This window comes from Talpa europaea (genome assembly GCF_964194135.1).
Source record: "Talpa europaea genome assembly, chromosome: 5".
NCBI classification, from domain to species: Eukaryota; Metazoa; Chordata; class Mammalia; order Eulipotyphla; family Talpidae; genus Talpa; species Talpa europaea.
In genome coordinates, this window is record NC_140071.1 from 115,654,676 (window position 1) to 115,677,098 (window position 22,423).

At 39.5% G+C, this 22,423-nt stretch overlaps 1 protein-coding gene across 1 annotated transcript in view; it reads right to left on the minus strand.

Moving 5' to 3' along the window:
• DCUN1D4 (defective in cullin neddylation 1 domain containing 4) overlaps positions 1 to 22,423 on the minus strand; it is a gene marked incomplete at both ends in the record, with an annotated part of 65,087 nt that overhangs the window by 16,554 nt on the left and 26,110 nt on the right. The window contains 4 exons of the mRNA XM_084233841.1: positions 5,259 to 5,350; positions 10,718 to 10,788; positions 17,995 to 18,086; positions 20,890 to 21,004. Coding sequence (XP_084089967.1) covers positions 5,259 to 5,350; positions 10,718 to 10,788; positions 17,995 to 18,086; positions 20,890 to 21,004 — 370 coding nt within the window. The remainder of the gene's footprint in view (positions 1 to 5,258; positions 5,351 to 10,717; positions 10,789 to 17,994; positions 18,087 to 20,889; positions 21,005 to 22,423) is intronic.

The following is a 22,423-nucleotide window of genomic DNA, read 5'->3' on the forward strand; positions in this document are numbered from 1 at the left end:
CCACATAAAAGGAACAGCATATGTGCAAAGGCCCAGTGACAGAATGGAGCATGGCAAGTCCAAAGATATAAAAAAACAACAACAACAACAACAAAAAACAAAAGTACTGTGACTACAGAGTGGGTAGAATAAGAGGGAAAGTGGCACAAAATGAAAAGGGAAGTGGGGCCAGACTGTAAAGGTTTTTGGTGGTCCACAGTGTTTTTTCACAATGAATCCTAGAAAATGGAAGCCACAGGGAGACCATAATCATGTCCGTATCTTGAAAAGCTCATTCTGGATCTCTGTGGAGAAGGGGTGGGGAAGGAAAAAAAGAGACACTGATAGTCTAGTTAGAGATCTAGTGCCAGGGTCCAAATGAGGGTGGGAAGGGGCATGGAGATTTTAGTCATACACAAGTAGTAAGCTGGGAATATGGGGGCGGTGTCAGGATTGACTCTGTACTAGGCACTCTACTGTATGGTTTGATTTTTTGTTTGCCATATATAAATAACTATTAATAGTAGTAAAGGGGAGGGTTCAAGAGAAGGGAAGTTAGTTAAAACATGTAAGGCCCAGGTCCCTGCTCTTCATTGGAAAGGAAGGTCAAGAACTAAAGACACAGGAAATTGGCCAGATTTTGGCAGGCAGTTTAGTTTAGTCCTGCCCATGAGAGCAGGAAGAACAGCTGATTGTTACAAAAGACTCAAGAGCAGGAACCATTCATTTAGATAACCACTACATAGCTGAAAGAAATACAGTAGCTTCAAGTTTTTGGGCTGCTCACAGTGTTAGGGATGCTCACAGATCTTCTCTGGAGTGTAAGAAATGAAAAATTTGAGTCCAATAATTGAGTTCAAATTATGAAAATCATGTTTCAAGTACAAAATGCCCAAAACAATCTTTTTGATCCATGTACCTTTTAAGGACGGTTATATGGGTCAGAGCTAATATTGTCAATGAGGAGTTTAATCTGCTTTAAAAGGGGCCTTGTCCTGCAAGTCTCTGGATTTGCCCCATTAGGGAAATAGGCCACTGAGTCACCCCATCTGAGCCAGAGGCTGCCATCTAGTGGCAGAGGGATTAGATTCTAACACAGGCCTGCTAAGAAACAGGCTTCAGAACTTACGTGAGCAGCCTGAGACTTGTCAGGAAAAAAGTCAGTTTCTCGGTGTACCATGGATAAGAAAACTCACAGAAATCATACAGTGACCGAGTGACATTGCTAAGGAAAATCATTTCCCCAAAACAAAATAACGTGGGGTCATTTCTTATTTGAAATTTGCTGTTGTAATAGATTCAGGGGCAACAGGAATCAGGACAATAATCCTCAGAAGTTATAGAATCAGAAGTATTTCTCCTGGGATATGGGAAAAGTTTGCCTTTGCCCCTTTAATCGGCCACAAAGTGTTTTCCCAGCCCATCAATTAGTTCTATGCAGTTAGCTACAATTCTAACACAGCTTATTTGGTCTTGTTTAAACATCTCTATAAGCTTGATATATCAGAGATAACCTTAAATCTTACATGTTGAAACAAGGCAATAAATACAACACAGTCAGTTTAAACAAAAGTTGTGCCATATCTGATTGAGAATGATCTAGCGAGCTTGGGGACATTCCTCACCAACTACTGTCACTTCTTCCAACACTCTCATAAAACACCACCCAGGAGATCCTTCATATAATTCCTCTGGACAGGACCAAGGAGACTGACTTCAGAGTGCCCAGGGCTGAGCACAGTTCATCACTCTACCTCCTGACTTTGGAGACACTGCCAGAAACACCCAGAACATGGTAGGACTGATTCAAAACTCGAGTTCCAAATCTTGAGAGCTTTCTTTCTATTTTTAGTACACTCTTACCATACAGTACTTTTTAAAATGTAGGGTGTTATTTAAATGTACTAATATAGATTAAAAAAAAAAAAAAACAGATTCTGTACTTTATTTGCATTAATTCTAATTTGAGTCCAAAACATTTCACTGGACTAGGCTAATAAAACCAAAACTTAAGCAAGAGAAAAAAGAATCCAAACAGTTAATTCAAGAGACAACACTTTCTGTCTTTAAAGCATATAAAGGATTAGCCTCTGAGAGGTATTTACTAGGTGCACATATACCTTACAAATAAGGTGTAAATAATACCTTACAAATACAGTTCCTATTTAGTCTATTTAAGTAGCAAAAAAAGAAGTAGCCTTATGATTACTTCTATTTTAATCGTTTTTTTAATCTTTTGACTCTCTTGCCTAAATATTGCTTCCAAGATCCTGCTACCCCAGAAGGACTTTGTCATGCTCATGGATTTTGTTTCCGCAAGACCTGGAATACGATGCATGGCATCACGGCCATTCAAATATTTGCAGACTAAATGACGAATCCAGGGAGGTGTGGGAGGGATGCAAAGGGGGGTTCCTAAAGCTGGAAAAGTAACTATTTTTGAACTATAAAGAAATGAATAGTTATTCTGAGTAATTATGTCCACCTCTTTGATGAGGAAACCAATCTCAAAGTTTCATATCATAAAAGAAAAGCAGATCCCTCAATGCCCATGCAGTGGATCAGGCTTGTCACTACACCTGAATTTCAAGGCCCAAGTAGCAGTATTCTATTGGAAGCCATCCACTAGCACCTGAATCACACAAAGTGGCAAGCAGAGTTCCAAACAAAAAGCCTTGAGAGTCCTCATCACCCCTACTCCTAACACCCTGAGACCTCTTCCAGGAAATCTCGGCCCTCAAAACAGATGGGCAAAGCCTGTCATTGTGTAAAATATTTTGCCAAAGCAAATGCAAAAAGAATCAAAGAACTGAACAAAAATGGACATTAAACCCTACAAGATTGTGATTGATAAGAAATATGCATTTGGTCATTCAGATGATCCAAAATACATTTCTCATATATTTGGTCTTTGTTCAGAGTTCCTGACTCACAGCTCCCAAAACCCTTGGAATTTCCTAAGTGTTGAGAATGATAAATGTGTCTTTTGTTATGTGAGTGAGGAGATTTTGGGAAGCACCAAGGGTGGGAGCTGGTTGCCAGGAGAACCACCCATGTGATTACATAGCTGGAACTTTCAGTCCCACCTCCTGACCTCTGCGGAGGGGACAGGAACTGGAGGTTGAAAGTCACCAGGGGCCAGTGATTTCATCAATCGTGCCCATGTAATGAAGCCGCCATTAAAATCCAAAAGGATGGAATTCAAAGAGCTTCCAGGTTGGTGAACACATGGGGGTGCTGGGAGAATAGCATATGAGGAGAGGGCATGGGAGTGCCACACTTCACCCACTCCTTGGCCTGTGCTTCTCTCCCATTTGACTGTTCCTGAATTCATACCCTTTATAATAAATGGGCGACCTGGTGGGTTTAACTGGCTTCCTGAGTTCTGAGTGCTGATCTAGAGAATTAAGTTAACCTGAGGAGGGAAACACAGGAGACTTCAATCTGCAGCAGATGGATCAGCAGCACAGGGACAGCCTGAGCTTGCCACTAGTGTCTGAAGAGGAAGCTGGTCAGGACAGGCTGAGCCCTTAGCCTGTGGAATCTCAATTCTGGTGTCAGAATTGAGTTGACTTCTCAGACATCCTTGCCTATTGGGGTGGGGAAGCCTCCATACACACACACATTGGAACTGGAACCCATTCATACTCTCTTAAACCTAATAAAAAATATGTCTGAGAAAATGCTGATGGTGCCTCCTCTGAAGTCTTGAAATAAAATCTTGACAGGGCCATGATTCATCATTACAAGGACAGTTAAAAACAGGAGCCACCATGTGCTCTATTCAGAAGCAACAAAGAAAGGCAGAGAGGCAAACAATGACAGAGTCAGTGGACTTAGAATCATAAGGGGAAATTCTCCAACACAACAAACACACCTTTAAAAAGATTTTCAGAGCATGAGGCTAAAATTGTGGAGCAACCTAAAAAGAAATCATATTTGTAAAAGGATGATTTGACTTTTCAGTCTTGCCATCAGAGGAGAATGTGACATAAGAATCAGAAGTCTTGGGTTTTCTTCCCATCTCTGCCATTTATTTTGACAAATTGCATATCCCCGCTAAGCCTCAGTTTCCTCATTTGTAAAATGTGCAAGATAAAGCTTGATCTGTTTTCCTTACAAAGCAGCTGTGAGGCTCAAATGGGAGGACAGTGAAAAGTCTTCTTAAACTACTAAAGCACAATGCAATAAAGCCTGATTAATAACAACAAATGGATAATGACATGAAAAGTTGACAATTTCTAAAATTTTAATCCAGTAAATATCAAAGCCTATTATTCACAGTTAAAGAGAAAAGTAAAAGAAGTCATTCCAAGTACTTTTAGATCAAAGTTGTTAAGAATTGGCACTTCATCTTCCAAAACCATTGGAATTGGCATGCACTTAAACTTTATCTTTCAGTGCATAATATAGAATAATAATTTATGCTTCTTTAAATGAACCCCCCCCCACACACACACACACACGTGCATGTAAGCACAAAGTAAACAAATGAAATCACTGATTTTCTTTTTCTGGGTTAAGTAACACAAACAGAATGTTATTTTTTTATTTTAACCACTAGTCAATGAAGTTCCAATTTTGCCCAAAGCTAAAATCAGAACATCTAAATCAGAAAATATCAAATATTTTCACTTATATTTTACTTACTTTTTCTCACTAACTTTTTCTCACAAACTAAAAACCTAAACAGTCACTAAAAGCCTTTGCCTTATAAGCTCTAAACCTGTGCTGTTTAGCACAATACTTACTTGGCACATGTGGCTACTAAGCACTTGAAATACAGTTAATGCAGATTGAGCTGTACTATAAATAAAAAATGCACACTAGATTCTAAGTACTTAATATGGAAAAGAATGTAAAAATAACTCAATGATTTTTTAAAATATTGATTACACATTGGAATGCAATATTGAGTAAATAAAAATTAAAATCAATTTTATCTGTTTCTTAATTCTTTTTTCAATGTGGCCATGAGACAAATTTTAAATTACACATATGAGAAAAGGTTGCTCTATTTCTACTTGGCAAAGGTGCACTCAAAGAATATTAAGAAAAACAATATACATTATATAAAATGGTAAATGCTAAAATTCACTGGCAGTAGTCCCCTCATCACATAAAAATGGAGCGTGGTCTTTACAGTTATGGCCCCAGGAGAAACATGCCCAGGTCACCTGGTTTTCCTGCAGTCACCCACCCATGGAGCTCCCAGGGAGGAGGGTAGGCAGGTGGGAAGAATAGGACTCCTGCACTCCCAGTGCAGCTTCAGGACTTACTGTAGAGAAGTCATTCCTTTTAACCATTCCTGTAGCGTAAAATAGCCCATGTTTTGTGCATCTAATTTCCAAGCAAGGACAAGCATAACTACCTGTTTAAAAAAAAAAAAAATTAATCAAATCAGAATGACAGATCTGAGCAATTTATATTAACATCTTGTTAATGTTTCTGTTCACAATAGTTTAGTCACTGAAATATGAACAGGATAACTTCCATTATGAGTTCTAGTTTGGCAAACACCTGTAAGTTTGGTAATTCAATCTGCTGGCAAGGTTTGGAGAAACATAAACTCCTGATGCATGATGGTAGAAGTGTAAAGTGGTGCCCTCTCCAGAGGGCAATTTTGCAGGACCTGTCAAAATTGAAACCCATTATTGACTCAGCAACTCCACCTAACTTATCTTATTGATATATCTATCTGCACATGTACACAAAGATGTATATTCAACAATATTTACTGCAGCACAATTTATGGTAGTAAAAGAACCAAACAACAAAACATTTTTTCATTACTAATTAAATACTTCCTTGCTGACTACAGTCACAAAGGAATATTATGCCACCACCGAGACAAAGACAGTGGAGCCATTGGTACAAACATGGCATAATCTACAAGATTCATTAAGTGAAAAAAGGAAGAACAGAGTGTTAAAAAGTAAGAAGGTGGTGATGAGACACGCATATGGGTTGGTATGGCAAATACACTGGTGAACTATATGACACTAAGGGAAAATTACTTTAGAGTGGCCCACATTTCATTTAAACAGCACCGTGCCTGAATGGGCACAGGATGTGTGGCTCGGCCCAAGCACTTGAGGGGGGAAGTGGTCCCTCAGCACCACAGTTGTGCTTTTAATGAATTTTCTTAAACTGCAGGTTTTAAGAACCGTGACAACTTAGCTGCTTTACGGAAAAGATGTCAGAGAGATACTGATGGTGTGTTACTAACAAATACCTGACGGTGTAAAGATAAAATGACATTTGAAAGATGCAACTTTTTTTTTTTTTTATAGAGGCATGCTTTTTTTTATTTATTTGTTTGCTGATTTGTTTGTTTGTTTTGTTTATACATGCACTGGGTATAGTTAGAAGCGCGGAAGGGTGAGAGAATTCACCAGAGCCAGAGCGGGGAGCAGAGCAGGCAGAAGGACCGAAGTACACTGCTGAGGGGAGCAGCGGGCGGCAGAAGAGGTCTGCGCGCCATGTGGGACCCTCCTCCGGTGGCCGGGGAGCAGCTGGGGATCGAACCGGCGCCGCAGAGGCCGCGGGCAGCTCCGCAACCCAGCGCCCAACCGCTGCGCCACCGGGGAGGCCCGATGCAACCAGTTTTGAGCCCTCTCAAAGGCTCTGCAAAAGAACAGAGCTTAGGCTATCCCTGGTTAGGAAGGGGAAGGAGTCTTCCCATTTCACCTACCTCAAAGACCTAAGGTGAGGAGTAACTAACATGCCAGTCCTAGAGAAGTAAAAAAGAGTGACAGGGCCTCCTAAGACCATCCTGCCACTCTGTGAGCTGGCTATCTCTGGAGAGTCATCCAGACACAAGGGACATGCAGGTCCTACACTGGGAATCATGTAAATACTGAATGGCTATCAAATGGCTATCTCCATGTGCTGTACCAAACAAAAAAGACAATGGGAAGAAATTAATATTCTGTAATATAGTTAACTGGGGAACAGTATCCATATTGGGCAGTTTGATTTTTTTTACACAAGATCTAAGGCTTTATTTCAACTACGAGAAGAACTGCCCAGGCTATTAAACCACAATCCACGTATCCAACTGGGTCAGATGGTAGTGGTGGTGAAAGGATAATATAACATGAAATAATGAGACAAGCAGTCAGAAATCACATCAGACAAGTTAAGTCTCTGACAGACTTGCACATTAAGAACTCCACAAGAGCGGAATTTCATAGATTCAGAAAATGTCCTTTCTCTTGTTTGCCAACCAGCTTGTGGACTAAAAATCTCCCATTTCATCTGTTTTATTAACCAAAATTAATAAAAAGTTTTCTCTTCATGCTTGCTTTACGGTTTTCCACTTTAGAAATTAGTTTCAGTGAGAAACCACTAAATCTCGGGCCTCCCCTGGTGGCGCAGCGGTTGAGCGCTGGGCTGCAAAGCAGCCCACAGCCTCTGCAGCGCCATTTAGATCCCTGGCCACCGGGAGGGTCACACATGGCACGACAGACCTCTCCTGCCCCACCCGCTGCTCCCCTCAGCAGTGTATTTCATCAGTCTGCCTGTTCTGCTCCCTGCTCTGGCTCTGGTGAATTCTGTCACACACACCGCCCCCCCACGCCTCTGACTGTACCCGGTGCTTGAATATTAAATAAATTAAAAAAAAAACAAAACACTAAATCTCTAGGGCCTTCATCAATGAATCAGTTCCTACCAAATTTTTAAGTAATTAGGTTTTCCAGATTTAAAAAAAATCTAGATTACTAGAACTAATTAGCAAACCAGTGTTTCAAAATATTATGTACATCATCACATACTAGGATTGTTAGATTGAAATATGGTGACACAGGCTACTCAGAAGAATTTCCCGAAAAAGAAGGGGTTACTTGTTCATCAACTGTTCACAAACTAGTGAACATTCTCCTCATCCATCAGCTTTTCTTGGAATTCTGGCTCTTATATGTCAGTCTGCCTAGTTGAACTAACCCACATTCTCTAATTCAAACTTGGTATCTTTTCAGACTATATTTATATTCAATGTTCCATCACAAAAATTAAAATTCCACATACACACATGAGATAAAAAAAGGTGAGGGCACAGGAATAAACACACAAGTATGCATGAAATACAATCAAACAGCCAATACAGATATTCATATAGACTTTTCCTTATGATACAAATTAAGGAAGCAAACCACTTAAATGAGGAGTTTTGCCATTACCTTAGTAAATGAAACTAGACTTAAATTTTACAAGCCTGCTTAGATTTCATAACTTATAAGTACCAGGTGAGGTAAGGGTTTTAAGTACTTTAACATGTTTACTCATCAATGCAGGCAAGGCTTTAAAAACTATTTCACCACTTTTTTTCAAATGTTAATGTTTCTGAAATTAGGATGCATCCTTACTGAAGGCATATAGGTTTACTTAGCAACATTTTTTCCTTCTTAGTGATGGTATAAAAATAATACAAATTCTATTAGTGGCATCTCAGAATTGAAGTACAGTAATAAATACTTGGCATAACATTCTGAAATTCAGTCTCTCAGTCTTCAACACAATTCAACATTTCAAGACTGTTGAGACAGGAACTTTGTGCCGCTTTGAGGCAGGAACATGACGAGGGACACAGCAGTTGTGGAGCAGGTTTGCAAGGCAAGACTGCTACTTGAGCAGAAGTTCTTGTGCCATTTATTGAAAGCACACAGGCTTGTAAAAGCTTGCCATGCCACAGTAGTATGAGGAATAAAGTCGGAAGGGTGAGAAAGGGATGGGGGACAAAGTTTTACAAGGGACAAGGAAGGGGACATCGTGACCCTATGTCAAGAGACATTTGTGTCAACAAAGTATGTGATGTTATCACAGGCAGAGTTATCCTGAGACCACCATGGAGAGAGTCATGTTATCAAGTCAACAGCGGCCTAGGCGTTCCCTGGCCTGCCTCATGATACTCTACTCCGTAGGTAGTCAAGGAATTCTCTGCTGTGATTTGTGGATAGCAAGTAGGTCACAGTTGCCCATAAGTGGCCAGCTTGTAGCCAGCTCATAGGAACCCACAGAAGACTATTTCCATTCCTACAGAAATAGAGAACTAAAGGGCTCACACCGCCAAAAGGGGTATAATAATAGCTGCTTCTTTTATTGTGTACTGGTATTGGGGGTGAGGGACTGTGAGGAGCCATGCCTCCCTTTATGTTCAGTCAGAATCAGCATCTGCCATCCCGACATACTTTTGCCCTCTGAGGATAAACATTCCCCTAATCCCACTCAGACCTGCAGCCTTACCACTGTCTCCCAATCTCCTCCGCTGGGAACCACTGGACTCACTTTCACGCCACCACTATTACGCTCCAAGAAAACACTCTGCCAACCTTGGCCCACCTCCCATTGGAAGATTTCCCTCTTAAAAGTCAGTGACATGGGGCCTCCCCGGTGGTGCAGTGGGTTGAGCGCTGCGCTGTGAAGCCATCCACAGCCTCTGCAGCATGAGTTCGATCCCTGGCCAAACAGGGAGAAACCCACATGGCGCAGCAGACCTCCTGACTCGCCCGCTGCGCCCCTCAGCAGTGTATTTCAGTCCATCTGCCTGTTCTGTTCCCCACTCTGTCTCTGGTGAATCCTCTCACCCCCCCACACATCTGGCCTGTACCCCAGTTCTTGTATGCATAAATAAATAAATCTTTAAAAAAAAAAGTCAGTGACATATTCTTTCTATGCTTATGAGCAGTCTGTGTACTGAGATTAAGCAAAATACTATTGACCCAATTGTCCCCAAAACTTTAAGCCAAATTGAATAATTTATTAAGACACCAAACTGGATCACATTAAAATAAAAAGAACAAGACAAAGAGCCACATAATAAATCTAAGATATTCCAAGGCTTTTTAGAAGATTGAAAGTTTTACTGAGGGCCAAGAAATGATAATGGCAAAAAAAGGTTTTAAGAAAAAAGTGTGAAGTATCAATTCCTACTTTTCTTGAAGAGCATGACATATGCATGAACATCAAGTATCTTGCCAACAGTCTGAATGAAGGAGGTGATCTCCTGAGAGCTCTTCCAAATCATAAATTCATTTGGGATCTTACACACATTTGTTGAACTAGAAGCTAATACATTCACCTGCATGGTCAATGAACCAGGGCTTGTATTTTTTTATTTTCGTGTAAGAGAAAAGTGTAGGAACAGGAAAAAATATTCAACACTAACATCATTAGAAGTTACACAAAAATAACTAAGCATATAAAATAACTTCACATTTTTTAAAAGGAAATACTTAATGACATATACTTAAAAGCAATCACTTTCTGAATGAAATTTACTTGGAAGTGAAAATTGTGAAACATTCATGATAATTACAAGCTACTCTAAATCCTTATGAATAACTTAGTTATTTTAACTACTGGACATGCTCTACATTAGAGAGAAGGGGGACAAAGGTTCACAATGCACAGTGACACCATGCCCCATCTCATCTGTCACTGTATATGCACATGCCCACACCACTTTTTAAAGGTGTAGTTTAATTACTTTATTACAGTACCTTCAGGAAACAAGAAATATAATAAAAGAGAAGAAGACTGACTGTATTTTACACCATACCAATATGGCAAAAATTTCTGCTTACAACTCAAATTAGAACTGGAACCTATTTCTTAGATTGCCACATGAAAACAAACATACCATTAGTTCTTTATTATGTTTTATTTGTCAAGGGACAAAAAATTTAAGAAAATTAATCAACTGATTCGCTCGCTCAACTTAGTAAGTTAGACTTACATTTTCTGGTTCAACACCAATGTCTTCACAAAACTTCTCCATGCCTTCAGGACCTACAACATCATCAGTACCTGTGATGAAATGCAATCTTATATAAATTAAATCTAACCATGCATAGTATTACTACTGCAGTAGTAATATAATGTCAAAATATTTATTATTAAAAGTAAACTAAAATCAAGTAACCCTTAAAGGCCATAATTCCTTATGAAGAAAGAAATCACCTGGTTTAAATTGAAAAATATTCTGGAATTTCAAATGGATCAAAGGGAAATCTTTCTTGTACAATCATTTAAGTCAATTTATCACAATGTCCCTCAACCTATGGACACTGTACATATATTTTATGTCTAAAGATAAGGCTGCCTGAGTTCAATTCCTGCTCTTTTAGCTTAAAAATCTTTTCCTATTTTGGTATAACTTTAATATATAAATCTAATTTTTGGAAATGTAGAAAAAATGACAAAATAGCCTTTATAAAATTAAATAGGAAATTGCATAATTGTTTATTTTACACAGAAAAAAATTAAGTAGTCTTTTTATTCTTCATAAGGCAATAAAGACTCTTCCCACTTGAACTTTAGCTCTCCTTCCTGAAAGAACTGTCCACAGGTTCCATCTCTATGTTATTTCTCATTCATTCTTCAACTACTACAATTTGGTGTCTTGTTTCTATCTCTTCATGGAGGTTCTTCTTGTCAAGGTCATTTATAAGCCCCTAATTGCCAAATCTAACAGACATAGTCAATCGTTATTTTATTTGACCTCTGTGCTTTCTGAAAATAAGCAATTGTTCCTTGGCAAAATTTCTCCACCCACAGCTTCTAGAAGTACTACTTCTAATCTGGTTTTCCTCCTAACCTCTACTCTTCTGGCTTCTGTATGAGTTCCTTTGCTTCTCGCAACTTGTTGAATTTGATGTACAAAGTTCCATCCTTAAACCTCTTCTAAATCCATTCTATGCACTCTCCATAAGGAATGTCAAACAAAAACACAGTTCTAGGGGCCTCCCTGCTGGCGCAAGGGATTAAGACGGCAACCTATGCAGCAGTCTGCAGCCACTGCAGCACAAGTTTGATCCTCGGCCATGGAGCTACCCGCATGGCGCAGCAGACCTCTCCTGACTCTCCCACAGCTCCCCTCAGCAATGTATTTCAATCTGCCTGTTCTGTTCCCCCCTCTGTCTCAGGTGAATCCTTTCACCCCCCACACCTCTGGCCTGTATCCCGGTTCTTGTATGCTATAATAAATCTTTTAAAAAAACAACAACAACAACAGTTCTAGGCACTATTCCAATCTCATTCTGGCCCACACATTCCCCCTTACTTTTGTACTGTCTACCACATCACCATCTGACTACCCCAACCACCTGTTTAACTGCCACAATTTAAATTATCTTCTGCTCCATACCTACTCCTCCAGCATTCCACATTATCAACCACCACCTCATTGAGCCTATTTTCTCTCCATGTAAAGTCCCTTCATCTTCCTGAATTCTGTGTCAGCTGGCGGTACCACCGGAAATAGAAATCTGAGAGTCATCCTGTATTCCTCCCTTCTTCTGACACTTTCCACATCCAATCAACCATCAAGTGTTCTGCCAATTATACTTCCTAATATTTCTTAACTACACCAAACCTGCACTGGCTTGTTCAGACTTTATCATCTCTCATACATTCCCAAATCAGTCCTTCATCACCTCTCTCACCCATGCTGCCACTCAATGACCTAAATTATCTCAAACACAAACCCCACATGCTTAAAATTTTTCAGTGGTTTCTTACTGTCTCAAGTCCAAAGTCTTGAGATATTAAAAAGATTCTCTATGATCTAGTGTGCCTGAGCGCCCCTCTTCCTCTTCAGCCTCCTATATTTCCACCTTTAAATCATATTTCTTGGAAAGAAATAAATCAATAAATATTACCAAATGAATGAAACTAAGATCTAGACACACTTATTACCTGTGGTTTACTCTGCACCAGCACCCTGACACATACCCAACATCACATTACTCTTTGTGGCCTCAGTCCCTCTACCTCTCCCTTGCCCCATCTTACCTGGCTAACTTGTTCAGTCTTTAACACTGAAACCAGACAGACAGTCCTCCTAATCTCTCCAGCCCTACCTGAGAGGCTGGGCCAGACAGTCCCCTATGACCCAAACCATGCTAGGAATGCGTCACCCACTGAGCACAGCTATATTAAAACCCAGCCCATCTGTCTTTCCCTTCATGTTCCTCAAATAAGAGCTATTTGTGTTCTTATAACCTCTACAAACACCTGACATGGAATACTTGCTCAATAAACTTTAATAAATATTATATGAATGAACACCAGAATCTAGGAATCACTTGACAATCTTTCCACAGCTTCTAGATCTAACAATTCATCAAATCCAGCAGAATTTACCATCGTAACATGCCTCAGTTTCAGATAACATCTGCTGGACACATCCTGGAACTAAGCAGTGTGCTACTTACTAAAGATGAATAAAACATGCTGTCTGCCCTTCAGGAAGGGAGAAAAAGCATAGATTAACTTTAATACAAAGTAATAACTAGACCACAATAAAGGTCTAAGATGATTGTTCTCAACAAAGGATGAATATTAAAATCACTTATAGTATTTACTGGCAAGTTTTATGTTAGTTCACTTCTTCAAATCCTTGGACACCCCTAAAGTAGCAACTAGGGACCTTCCACATAAAACAAGGCAGAGCAAATACCTTTTCTACATGCTGTTATTTTCTTTCTAATCATAAATGTACTATTTTGTTGCAAAAGGTTTTGTTTCATGTTTAATTTTACCTTTTTAAGTTTTCTTTTTTCCTTCATTTTATATCTTATTCTATGTATTCCTAGTTATCTTGATTATTAGAAGAAAACTCAGTGTATTTAAATTTTAGCTTGCTATTTTTTCTGTATTAATACATAAACCTGACCCAAATTTTATTAATGGAAAAAACAATTCTGCTACAGAACAGAATCCAAAATAGAGACTAAGGGCCTACAGTCCGAACTTGTAGTTTTTTTTTTTTTTTAATACTTTTTTTTTTTTTGGATAGAGGCATGCTTTATTTATTTGTTTGCTGGTTTGTTTTTTTTGTTTGTTTTGTTTATACAAGCACTGGGTACAGTCAGAAGCGCGGGAGGGTGAGAGAATTCACCAGAGCCAGAGCGGGGAGCAGAGCAGACAGAAGGACCGAAGTACACTGCTGAGGGGAGCAGCGGGCGGCAGGAGAGGTCTGCGCGCCATGTGGGACCCTCCTCCGGTAGCCAGGGAATAGCCGGGGAGCAGCCGGGGATCGCACCGGTGCCGCAGAGGTCGCAGGCAGCTTCGCAACCCAGCGCTCAACCGCTGCACCACCGGGAGGCCCTGTAGAGCTTTTTTGACCTAAATAGGTGAGCTTTAGTGTAACTCTGAAGTCAATGCTGGTACCTGTATATGTAGTTTAACTCCTTATTGTTGGGCATATAGTTCAGAAAGCAGACACAGTGAAACACAGTTTTATTTTGTTTTTTTTTTTAATTTTTTTTTAATAGAGGCATGTTTTATTTATTTATTTATTTGTTTGTTTTTGTTTATACATGCACTGGGTACAGTCAGAAGCACGGGAGGGTGAGAGAATTCACCAGAGCCAGAGCGGGGAGCAGAGCAGGCAGAAGGACCGAAGTACACTGCCGAGGGGAGCAGCGGGCGGCAGGAGAGGTCTGCGCGCCATGTGGGACCCTCCTCCGGTGGCCAGGGAGCAGCTGGGGATCGAACCGGCGCCGCAGAGGTCGCCGGCAGCTTCGCAACCCAGCGCTCAACCGCTGCGCCACCGGGGAGGCCCGAAACACAGTTTTAAATTTCTTTATCCATACACATGGGCTCATGCTATCCCTATAAATTCTACACCTTACTTTTTTCACTGAATGTGTAAGATAATCTTCCTATGGAAGAGCCTATACAATTACTTTATTCTTGTTAATTGATACATTTTATATTGCTCCACAATATATTGGGCATGTGCATGTCTCTATGCATATGTTCATAGCTCTTTCCATCATTCCACTACTGTAAAGTATCTAGGCTGAGAGATTAAAGAAAAATTATTATCTTAAGGCCAACACAAAGCAGGATAAAAGGAGGGTTCAAGGAAGATAATTTTTTTTTAAATTATACCTAAAATATCAGCTCTGAAATGTGATGGTGACAAGGTGTTGGAGGTACATCTGGAAGTCAGATCTGACAACAACCTACAGAAAAGTGGTCTGCCTACTTCCCCTATCATCATAAGCAGAGGCTCCTAATTAAACATATTTGATCTTTCGTGAAGGCTCAAGACCCGCCTGGTAAAGTTTCAGTAATTACACCACACTACACCACTGAGATAAACATGGCCACGCTGTCTTCTTTGGCAGTTTTTAGCATCACTGACAGACCACCTGGTCACTGAGCACCTGGCTCCTGGTCCCTGATCTCATTTTGATAAATGGAAAAAACAATTCTGCTACAGAACTGAATCCAAAGTAGAGACTAAGGGCCTACAGTCCGGACTTGTAAAGCAGTTTTGACCTAAATAGGTGAGCTTTAGTGTAACTCTGAAGTCAATGCTGGCACCTGTATATGTGGTTTAACTCCTTATTGTTAGGCATAGGGCTTAGAAAGCAGAAACTATTTTGATAAAATATTTATGTAAAACTGATTATTTTCATTCTAGTGAAAAGACAAGGATTCCAGTTTCAAGTGGAGGCATAAACACCACGCTCCCGGCAACGATGGCCCCAACAATCCTTCCTAAAGTCTCAAATTATCTAAGGAACTAAAGTATTAAAGTAAAAAAAGGAGTAAACCAGTAATAACAACAAAGAAAGGAAGCACCCCTAGTGGAAAAGGTTTTACTTATTAAATTTCTAAGAATCAGAAATTTGAGTTGACAGGGATTTAAAAGGTGAGAGCAGCGTCATGGAGTGGATGCAGAACGGGGTCAACTGGCCAGAGAGAAGCAAGAGGAGGGGAGTTCAGGCTACAGGAGTCATTCAAAGCAGAGTGGGGGGTGAACAGTGCCCCTAAACATGTCCAGGTCCACCCAGGCCCCTACAGCCCTTCTACTCCCCCTCAAAATTGGTGCAGGGAGATAGCATTTATCTTCAACCCAAGCCAACTGGCTCTTTCCTTAGGGAAATGAAAAGGCCTCCTCGTTCTAGCATCTAGGGGCCTGCTGCCTCACAGCCTGTCCCAGACTCATCCTCTAGACCAACCTGACGTTCACCCTGCACCTTCTTACCACAGGTTTTTTTCTTGAATAATACTGACCTACAGTTTCTATTGGCGTGGTTGGGACACTGAAGGAGACAGCAAGCGTCAGTTGGGACTTTTAATTATTCCCAAGTCAACCCTTTTTCCTTACTGATAAGATTCAAAAAAGGAAGGGAAAAAAGGGGGGGAGGAGGAAGGGTATAAAAAAATAGAGCCACACCCACAAAAACTTCCTACAGGAATGAACTATAAGGAAGCACCAGCAGCAATCTTGAGGAACCAAAAGAATGTGACTTAATCTTTATCCCACGTCACCTCCACAACCAGAGAAAAGCAAAGAAAGAAAATTGTAGCCTGCTCTCTTTTTAAAGCAAACAGAACTGTGGCTTATACTATGGAAAAATCTATGGTTGCCTGTTAAGGAAAACATACACACAAATCAACAGAGCTGTGTTATGATGGTGGGACTAAGCATACCTCTCCTGTTTAAAATTTCCATTTTAAAGAACATTTTCATAACAATACAGGTGAACCAAAATAAGAAAGCCAAAGATCTTCATAATTGAGTGATACAAAAATAAGAAAATCGCCATTCATTCAGCACCTGGAAATTACCAATTACTTTTACTGGGAATACAAAATATCTCTAAGAGATGCATGTTCTAATGACATGAATATGAAAACAGATAAATTCTAAGACTATATAAGTGTTTGCCCTAGTGCTAAGCCCTACAAAGAAAATTCAGCCTAATTTAGTTCATGTGACCATAGGAAATTAACTAGAAAGATACTAGGGTAACTAACAGAAGTCCCAGAACTATAGCAGTCAGGATCACATCCTTCCAAGTTCACCACCAGCCTCGATCTGAAAATCCCAGGAAACTTTATCTGACTGGTGTGGCCTGGCTTACCTGCCAGGCCCCTGGAAAAATCTCTGGAGCCAAAAATGCAAGGGTTTCTTTCATCAGAGAGAGGGGAGGGGAAGAAATGGGAGGGGGAAAATGATAAGATCAAGGCACAAGAGGAATCCTCATTTTGATAGCCAATAAATGGATATCAATACTAGTTATGAAAACTGTCCTGTGGGAGTACATAGAGGCTATTACACTAATTAAGGGGATTAAAAGATGTACGACAGCTTGTCATATGGAAAAGTGAAGAAAAACACTCCAAAGGCATAACAGTGAGTGAGTTAGGTAGCAGGGGATTTTAATTATCAGCTGAAGGTGGAGTGGATTGTTAGGGAATCCTGTAGATCATTTAATCCTGTAGATCATTTTGTTGTTGTTGTTGTTTTTTAATAACAGAAGACACAGGGAACCTGGTTGGGAGCAGTGGCTACTAACAGGAAAACTCATTTTAAAGTTGTTGCAACAGTCAATATGATAGGTAAAAGGTGGCCGGAAATGAAGTGAAGAGGAAAGGTTCAAAAGCCCTCAGCTCAAAGTTGTCTGAAAAATTGCTTTTCTCTTCTTTACAACATATGCAGTCACAATAACAAACCTTAGATTTCAGTATTACATTAACCAACCAATTATAATGCTTGCAAAAATGGGACTGAATATAAGACATTTTAAATAACAAGACAAACATTTTCTGCCAAATGATCTTTCAAAAAAAGACACTTAATATAGGAAATTCTGTTGCACCACATAAAGGTTTAAAGCAGCAAGGCTTATTTTAACTTTGATGCGTAAACCAAATAATCACCCGTTACCAACATTCTAAATAGGTTTCCAAGCAATCCAAAGTATTCCTCCCAAGTACATTTCATCTTTTCAGTTCCCTTCTAGTGTTCTGAATTCTTTGGCTTAGCTGCCGGCTATAAATAGGACATTGGGTGATTTGTTTCAACTATGTTCCCTCCCTCAAACACAGAGGGACAGGGACACGGACACACACACACACACACACACACACACACACAAACACACTGCAGCAAATTTGAAAAGTACCTATTTTTTATTCTTTAATTCCCTCTAAGGTATTCTTTGCTTTCATGGGGGTCAGTGTTAGATGATATAAATGATTACCTACCTGCATATTCATAGAACCATTCTAAGCACCTCTTACTTGAAAAGGCTTCCTCTTCAGTCTTTATTCTAGTTGAATCATATTTTCTATACATACTAGAAATTGAAAAAGCAGTTTTAAATTACTTAAAGAAGCTGAGTTTTTTTTAAAGAGATTTTTTTTTTTCTTTTACCCAAACCAGACATCTATTCAATCACTATCTCAAGTATATCTTAAATATTTTACTTCCTGCAGTGGGAAGCTTCAGCTTTTAAAACTACAGTTTTAAGTATGTTCATACCCACTGTAGAATTAAATGGTAAGCATTTAATACAGCTTTTTCTCTGATTAGCAAACAGTGATAAGAATGGAATAAAAAGGTATTGATAGACTCTCTCTACTTCAGTACCCAGAACTAACTGCAGAATGACAGCAAGAAATGTTTAAAGTATTTTCCTCAATCAATGACCCTACAGCTTCCTCATGCCTCTGCATTAAGTTCTCCTGACTTCTGTGTCTTACCAGTCAGGCTGGGCAAAGAGCAGTCTAAGGAAGGACATGTCAGTATCAGTCACCTTAAGAAAACATTAAACAAAAAGAACCATCAAATCATGTACCAGTCTCCAGGAGTAAGGGTGACAAGAGAAAATTCCTTGGATGGTTTCCTGATGAGTGCAACCTTAAAGACCTCAGGAGATCGCAGTATAGAGAAACCCTACAACTTAGTGGGAACACCCAGTAAAAGCAAGAGAACTAACAGGAAACATAGCAACCCCCTCCTGCAACCCTGGGAGCTTCCACAAGAATTCCTTATTTCATGATAACCCAGGGTTGAGGACCAAGATGTTCCCTACTTGGGAAGGAGAGAGGAAGCAGTTTGTTTAAAACAGTGACACTGATACAAAGTTTATTTCAGTTTACCCCTTAGTCATATATAAGCTGTCATTAAATAAACATGTATAAATGACTGTTATTTACATTAAAAATATAAAAAACATATGTAATTCCTTTTTAATGAGTGTTTACTCATGACCTAGATTTCACAAGAATATCTGTATATAATCTCTGATTAAAGACTCTGGGTTCTCATACAAAAATGAATAAATAAATAAAATGGTTATAAGGTGTTAAATTACTGAAACTATAAACCACCAATTTTGTATTTATTCTATAAAAGGTAGTCAATTCATACTACCTAAGAAGAAAGGTGGATACTGCCCAAGCATTCAAACAAGAATGCTCCAACTCTGGACGCAGACATTCCTAGCTCAGCTCAAAGTCTGTAACTGATCAACAATCTGAAGACCTACATAAGAGAGTAAGGTTTTACCTACTTACAAAAAAACCTACATAAAGAGGAATAATGAATGCCACTCAGCAAACAAAAGAAATAAAATGTTAATACATGCTACCATATGGATAAACCTCAAAATCATAAGTAAAAGGAGCAAGACACAATAGGGCCATTTATATGTACTGTCCAGAAAAGGCAAATCTCTAGAGATAGAAATGGCTTCATGGTTGCCCTGGGGCTGGGGATGGAAACAGAAGGTGACTGTGAATAGGCATTATGGATTGGGGTGATACGAATCCTCTAAAACTGGTTTAACCATGGCTGCACAACTCTGACAGTTTAGTCAAAATCACTGAATTGTACACTGAAATTGTACAAATTATGGTATGTAACTAAAGTTAAAAGGGAAAAAAAAACCAATGATAAAACTCATAATGCTGAAGGATACCTAATTTCCTTGGATGACCCCTGAAGTGCTATCAATAAGGGTACATTTTTCTGCAACCCTGCTCACCAGTTTTTAAATTAGCTTTTCCATACTAAATTAGTATCAGACTGTGGTGAAAAATACAAAGTGCTACAGATGGTCACAAAATGCCAAATAATTATTAGATCTTAATAATTCACTGATAAAAACATCTAATCACCAGAAGATTGTCAAGTAACATGAAAGCTAAAAAATTACTGGTCTAAATATTGCTGGTGGTTATCTTCTAAACCGCTGCTATCTTCTTTCAGATAATATTTTCTGCTCATCTAAGATATAGTAAGACATTATTTTACAGTCCATCTCTCTATCCTTGTAAGTTGTAGAAAAATGAAGTATTTCAGTAAGAAAGAACAGAAAAATCTAATCTCTTTGATTTATAGATGTGGAAGTTCAGCCCCATCAGTGAAGTGACCTACAGAGCTTCTGTCTTCAGGAAGATGGAAAAAGGCAGAAAAGATTAAAACTACAATGTTTGTTCAATGTTTTTTTTCTTTAAGGTAGAGAGGAAAAAATGACATTAAAATCAGGGTGAAACAGTAAAGATGTCTAAAATAAACAAGTATAACAGATCTTTGGAGTTGCCAAAATTAACAGTTCACTTGTCTGAAAAAAAGGGGGTTAAACAGTCTTGATTTTCACAGTTTCTAACAAACTGTGACTCTTCTGAGAAAGAATCTCAGCTCAGCTAATGTCCCAGGCAAGTTTAGCATATTCAGGACAGGAGCTCTCTGCAGCCAAGGACTCAGATCCTTTAGTCCTTTGCAAAGGCAATTACAAGACTTCTGTGGCAGTATTTAGTGAGCAAGACCCTCTCACAGAATAGATACACACCAATCTGCAGTTCCCAGCAGGCACAGATAACAAGCCCTTGAAAGGAAGTCTATACCAGTTCTGGAAGATAAGTGTACTAAGATGAAGGTTTAATTTCGAAGAACTCTAATTTTTTTTTAAATAAACCTACATCGAAAGTAAAATCACGAAATAATTATACATTGGAAGGTCACCTGGCAGAAACAAAGCAATATTCCAGTTGGCATTTGTACACTTGGAAGACCCACACTGGGCTAGGGAGGATAGGATGGTGTGTCTTTAACATGGATGTCATCAGTTCTGACCTAGTGTCTCTGTGACATACCTGTCATGCCTACTCTTCTTGGCGGATAAATCGTCCCCAGAGGCAGGTCTTCTCTTTTTCCTTGGTGGCATCACTTTACTAAAGCAGTCCGAAGAACTGCAGGACCGCAGACTTCCTATAGAAAGAGCATGCCAGGGGCCCAGAATTAAGGTATTATAACACTTCATAATTAGGACGTCACCTCTCAGACATAAACTTTCATGACTTGTAGCATAAAGGAGTTAGTGTTATCTGTAAATGCTATGCAGTAAAGAGACAGCTTTTAGTTCCTTGAGCAAATGTTACAGTCAAAAAATAAATATTACAATGGCACAAATACGTTAATATTTCCCTCCCAAGCCACACCAGATATAGAAGTTATCACAACTTAAATTTACTCTCCAAAAATACTGCTATAAATTACCTAAATTATCTTTCAGCTTTTCTTACATGTCAATGCTCCTTCAAAAGGAATTGTACTGCTATCTCATTTATGACTTCATTAGGCAAGATCCAACTCAAGTCTACAATACATACAGGGCCTCTATGGTGGCACAAGGGGTTAAGACACAACATATGAGGCTGCCCGCAGCCTCTGCAGCAAAAGTTCAATCTGCGAACCAGGGAGCTGCCCATATGGCACAGTAGACCTCTCCTGTCTCACCCGCCGCTCCCCTCAACAGGGTGTTTCAGTCAATCTGCCTATTCTGTTCCCCACTCTGTCTCTGGTGAATCCTCTCACCCCACACACACACCTCTGGCCTGTAACCCAGTTCTTTTTTTTTTTTTTTTTTTTGTGGGACCCTCGCCGGTGGCCGGGGAATGAACCAGCGCTACAGAGGCTGCAGGCAGCCTCGCAGCCCAGCGCTCAACTGCTGAGCCACCAGGGCAGGCCCTGTAACCCAGTTCTTGTACGCATAAATAAATCAATCTTTAAAAACATAAAAATAAAATAAAATACATACAAGCATATCAGTCCCAACCCTCTTAAATTTCAAGGCACATCTGGTTAAAAAAAAAAAAGGATTTGGATTTGAGGGCAGAAGTCTGACATGATGTTGACCATAATAATTTTCTTAGTTTGTTTCTGCTATCTGAAGTAGATTCGTTCAACCCTAATGTGGTTTTCAAAAGCACTGCCATGGTAAGATATCAAAATGCAATAACAAGCAATAATAACTGAGCACTCAGTGAGACCTTAGTGTGACAGGCCCTGTTCTAACACTTGGCATGTATTCACTTATTTAACCTCATAACAAGCTTATGAAAAAAGAACCATCATTATTGCCTATGCAGATGAAAAATGGAGGCGGTGAGAGGTTAGGTAAGTGGAAAAATTGGGATTCAAACCCAGTCTCACTTAAGCTGTCTAAAATCATTATAAATTACAGGACAATTAAAAGATAATTAAGATACTCTACATCTTGGCATGGGTGCTAGTAGATCTAGTATGTCATTTGGTTCCCACAATAACCCAGAATGACAGGCAGGGCAGAGATAATTATCTCTACCTAATAGGTGGGGAAAACTAGGTCTTAGGCATTTGGGTGACTTC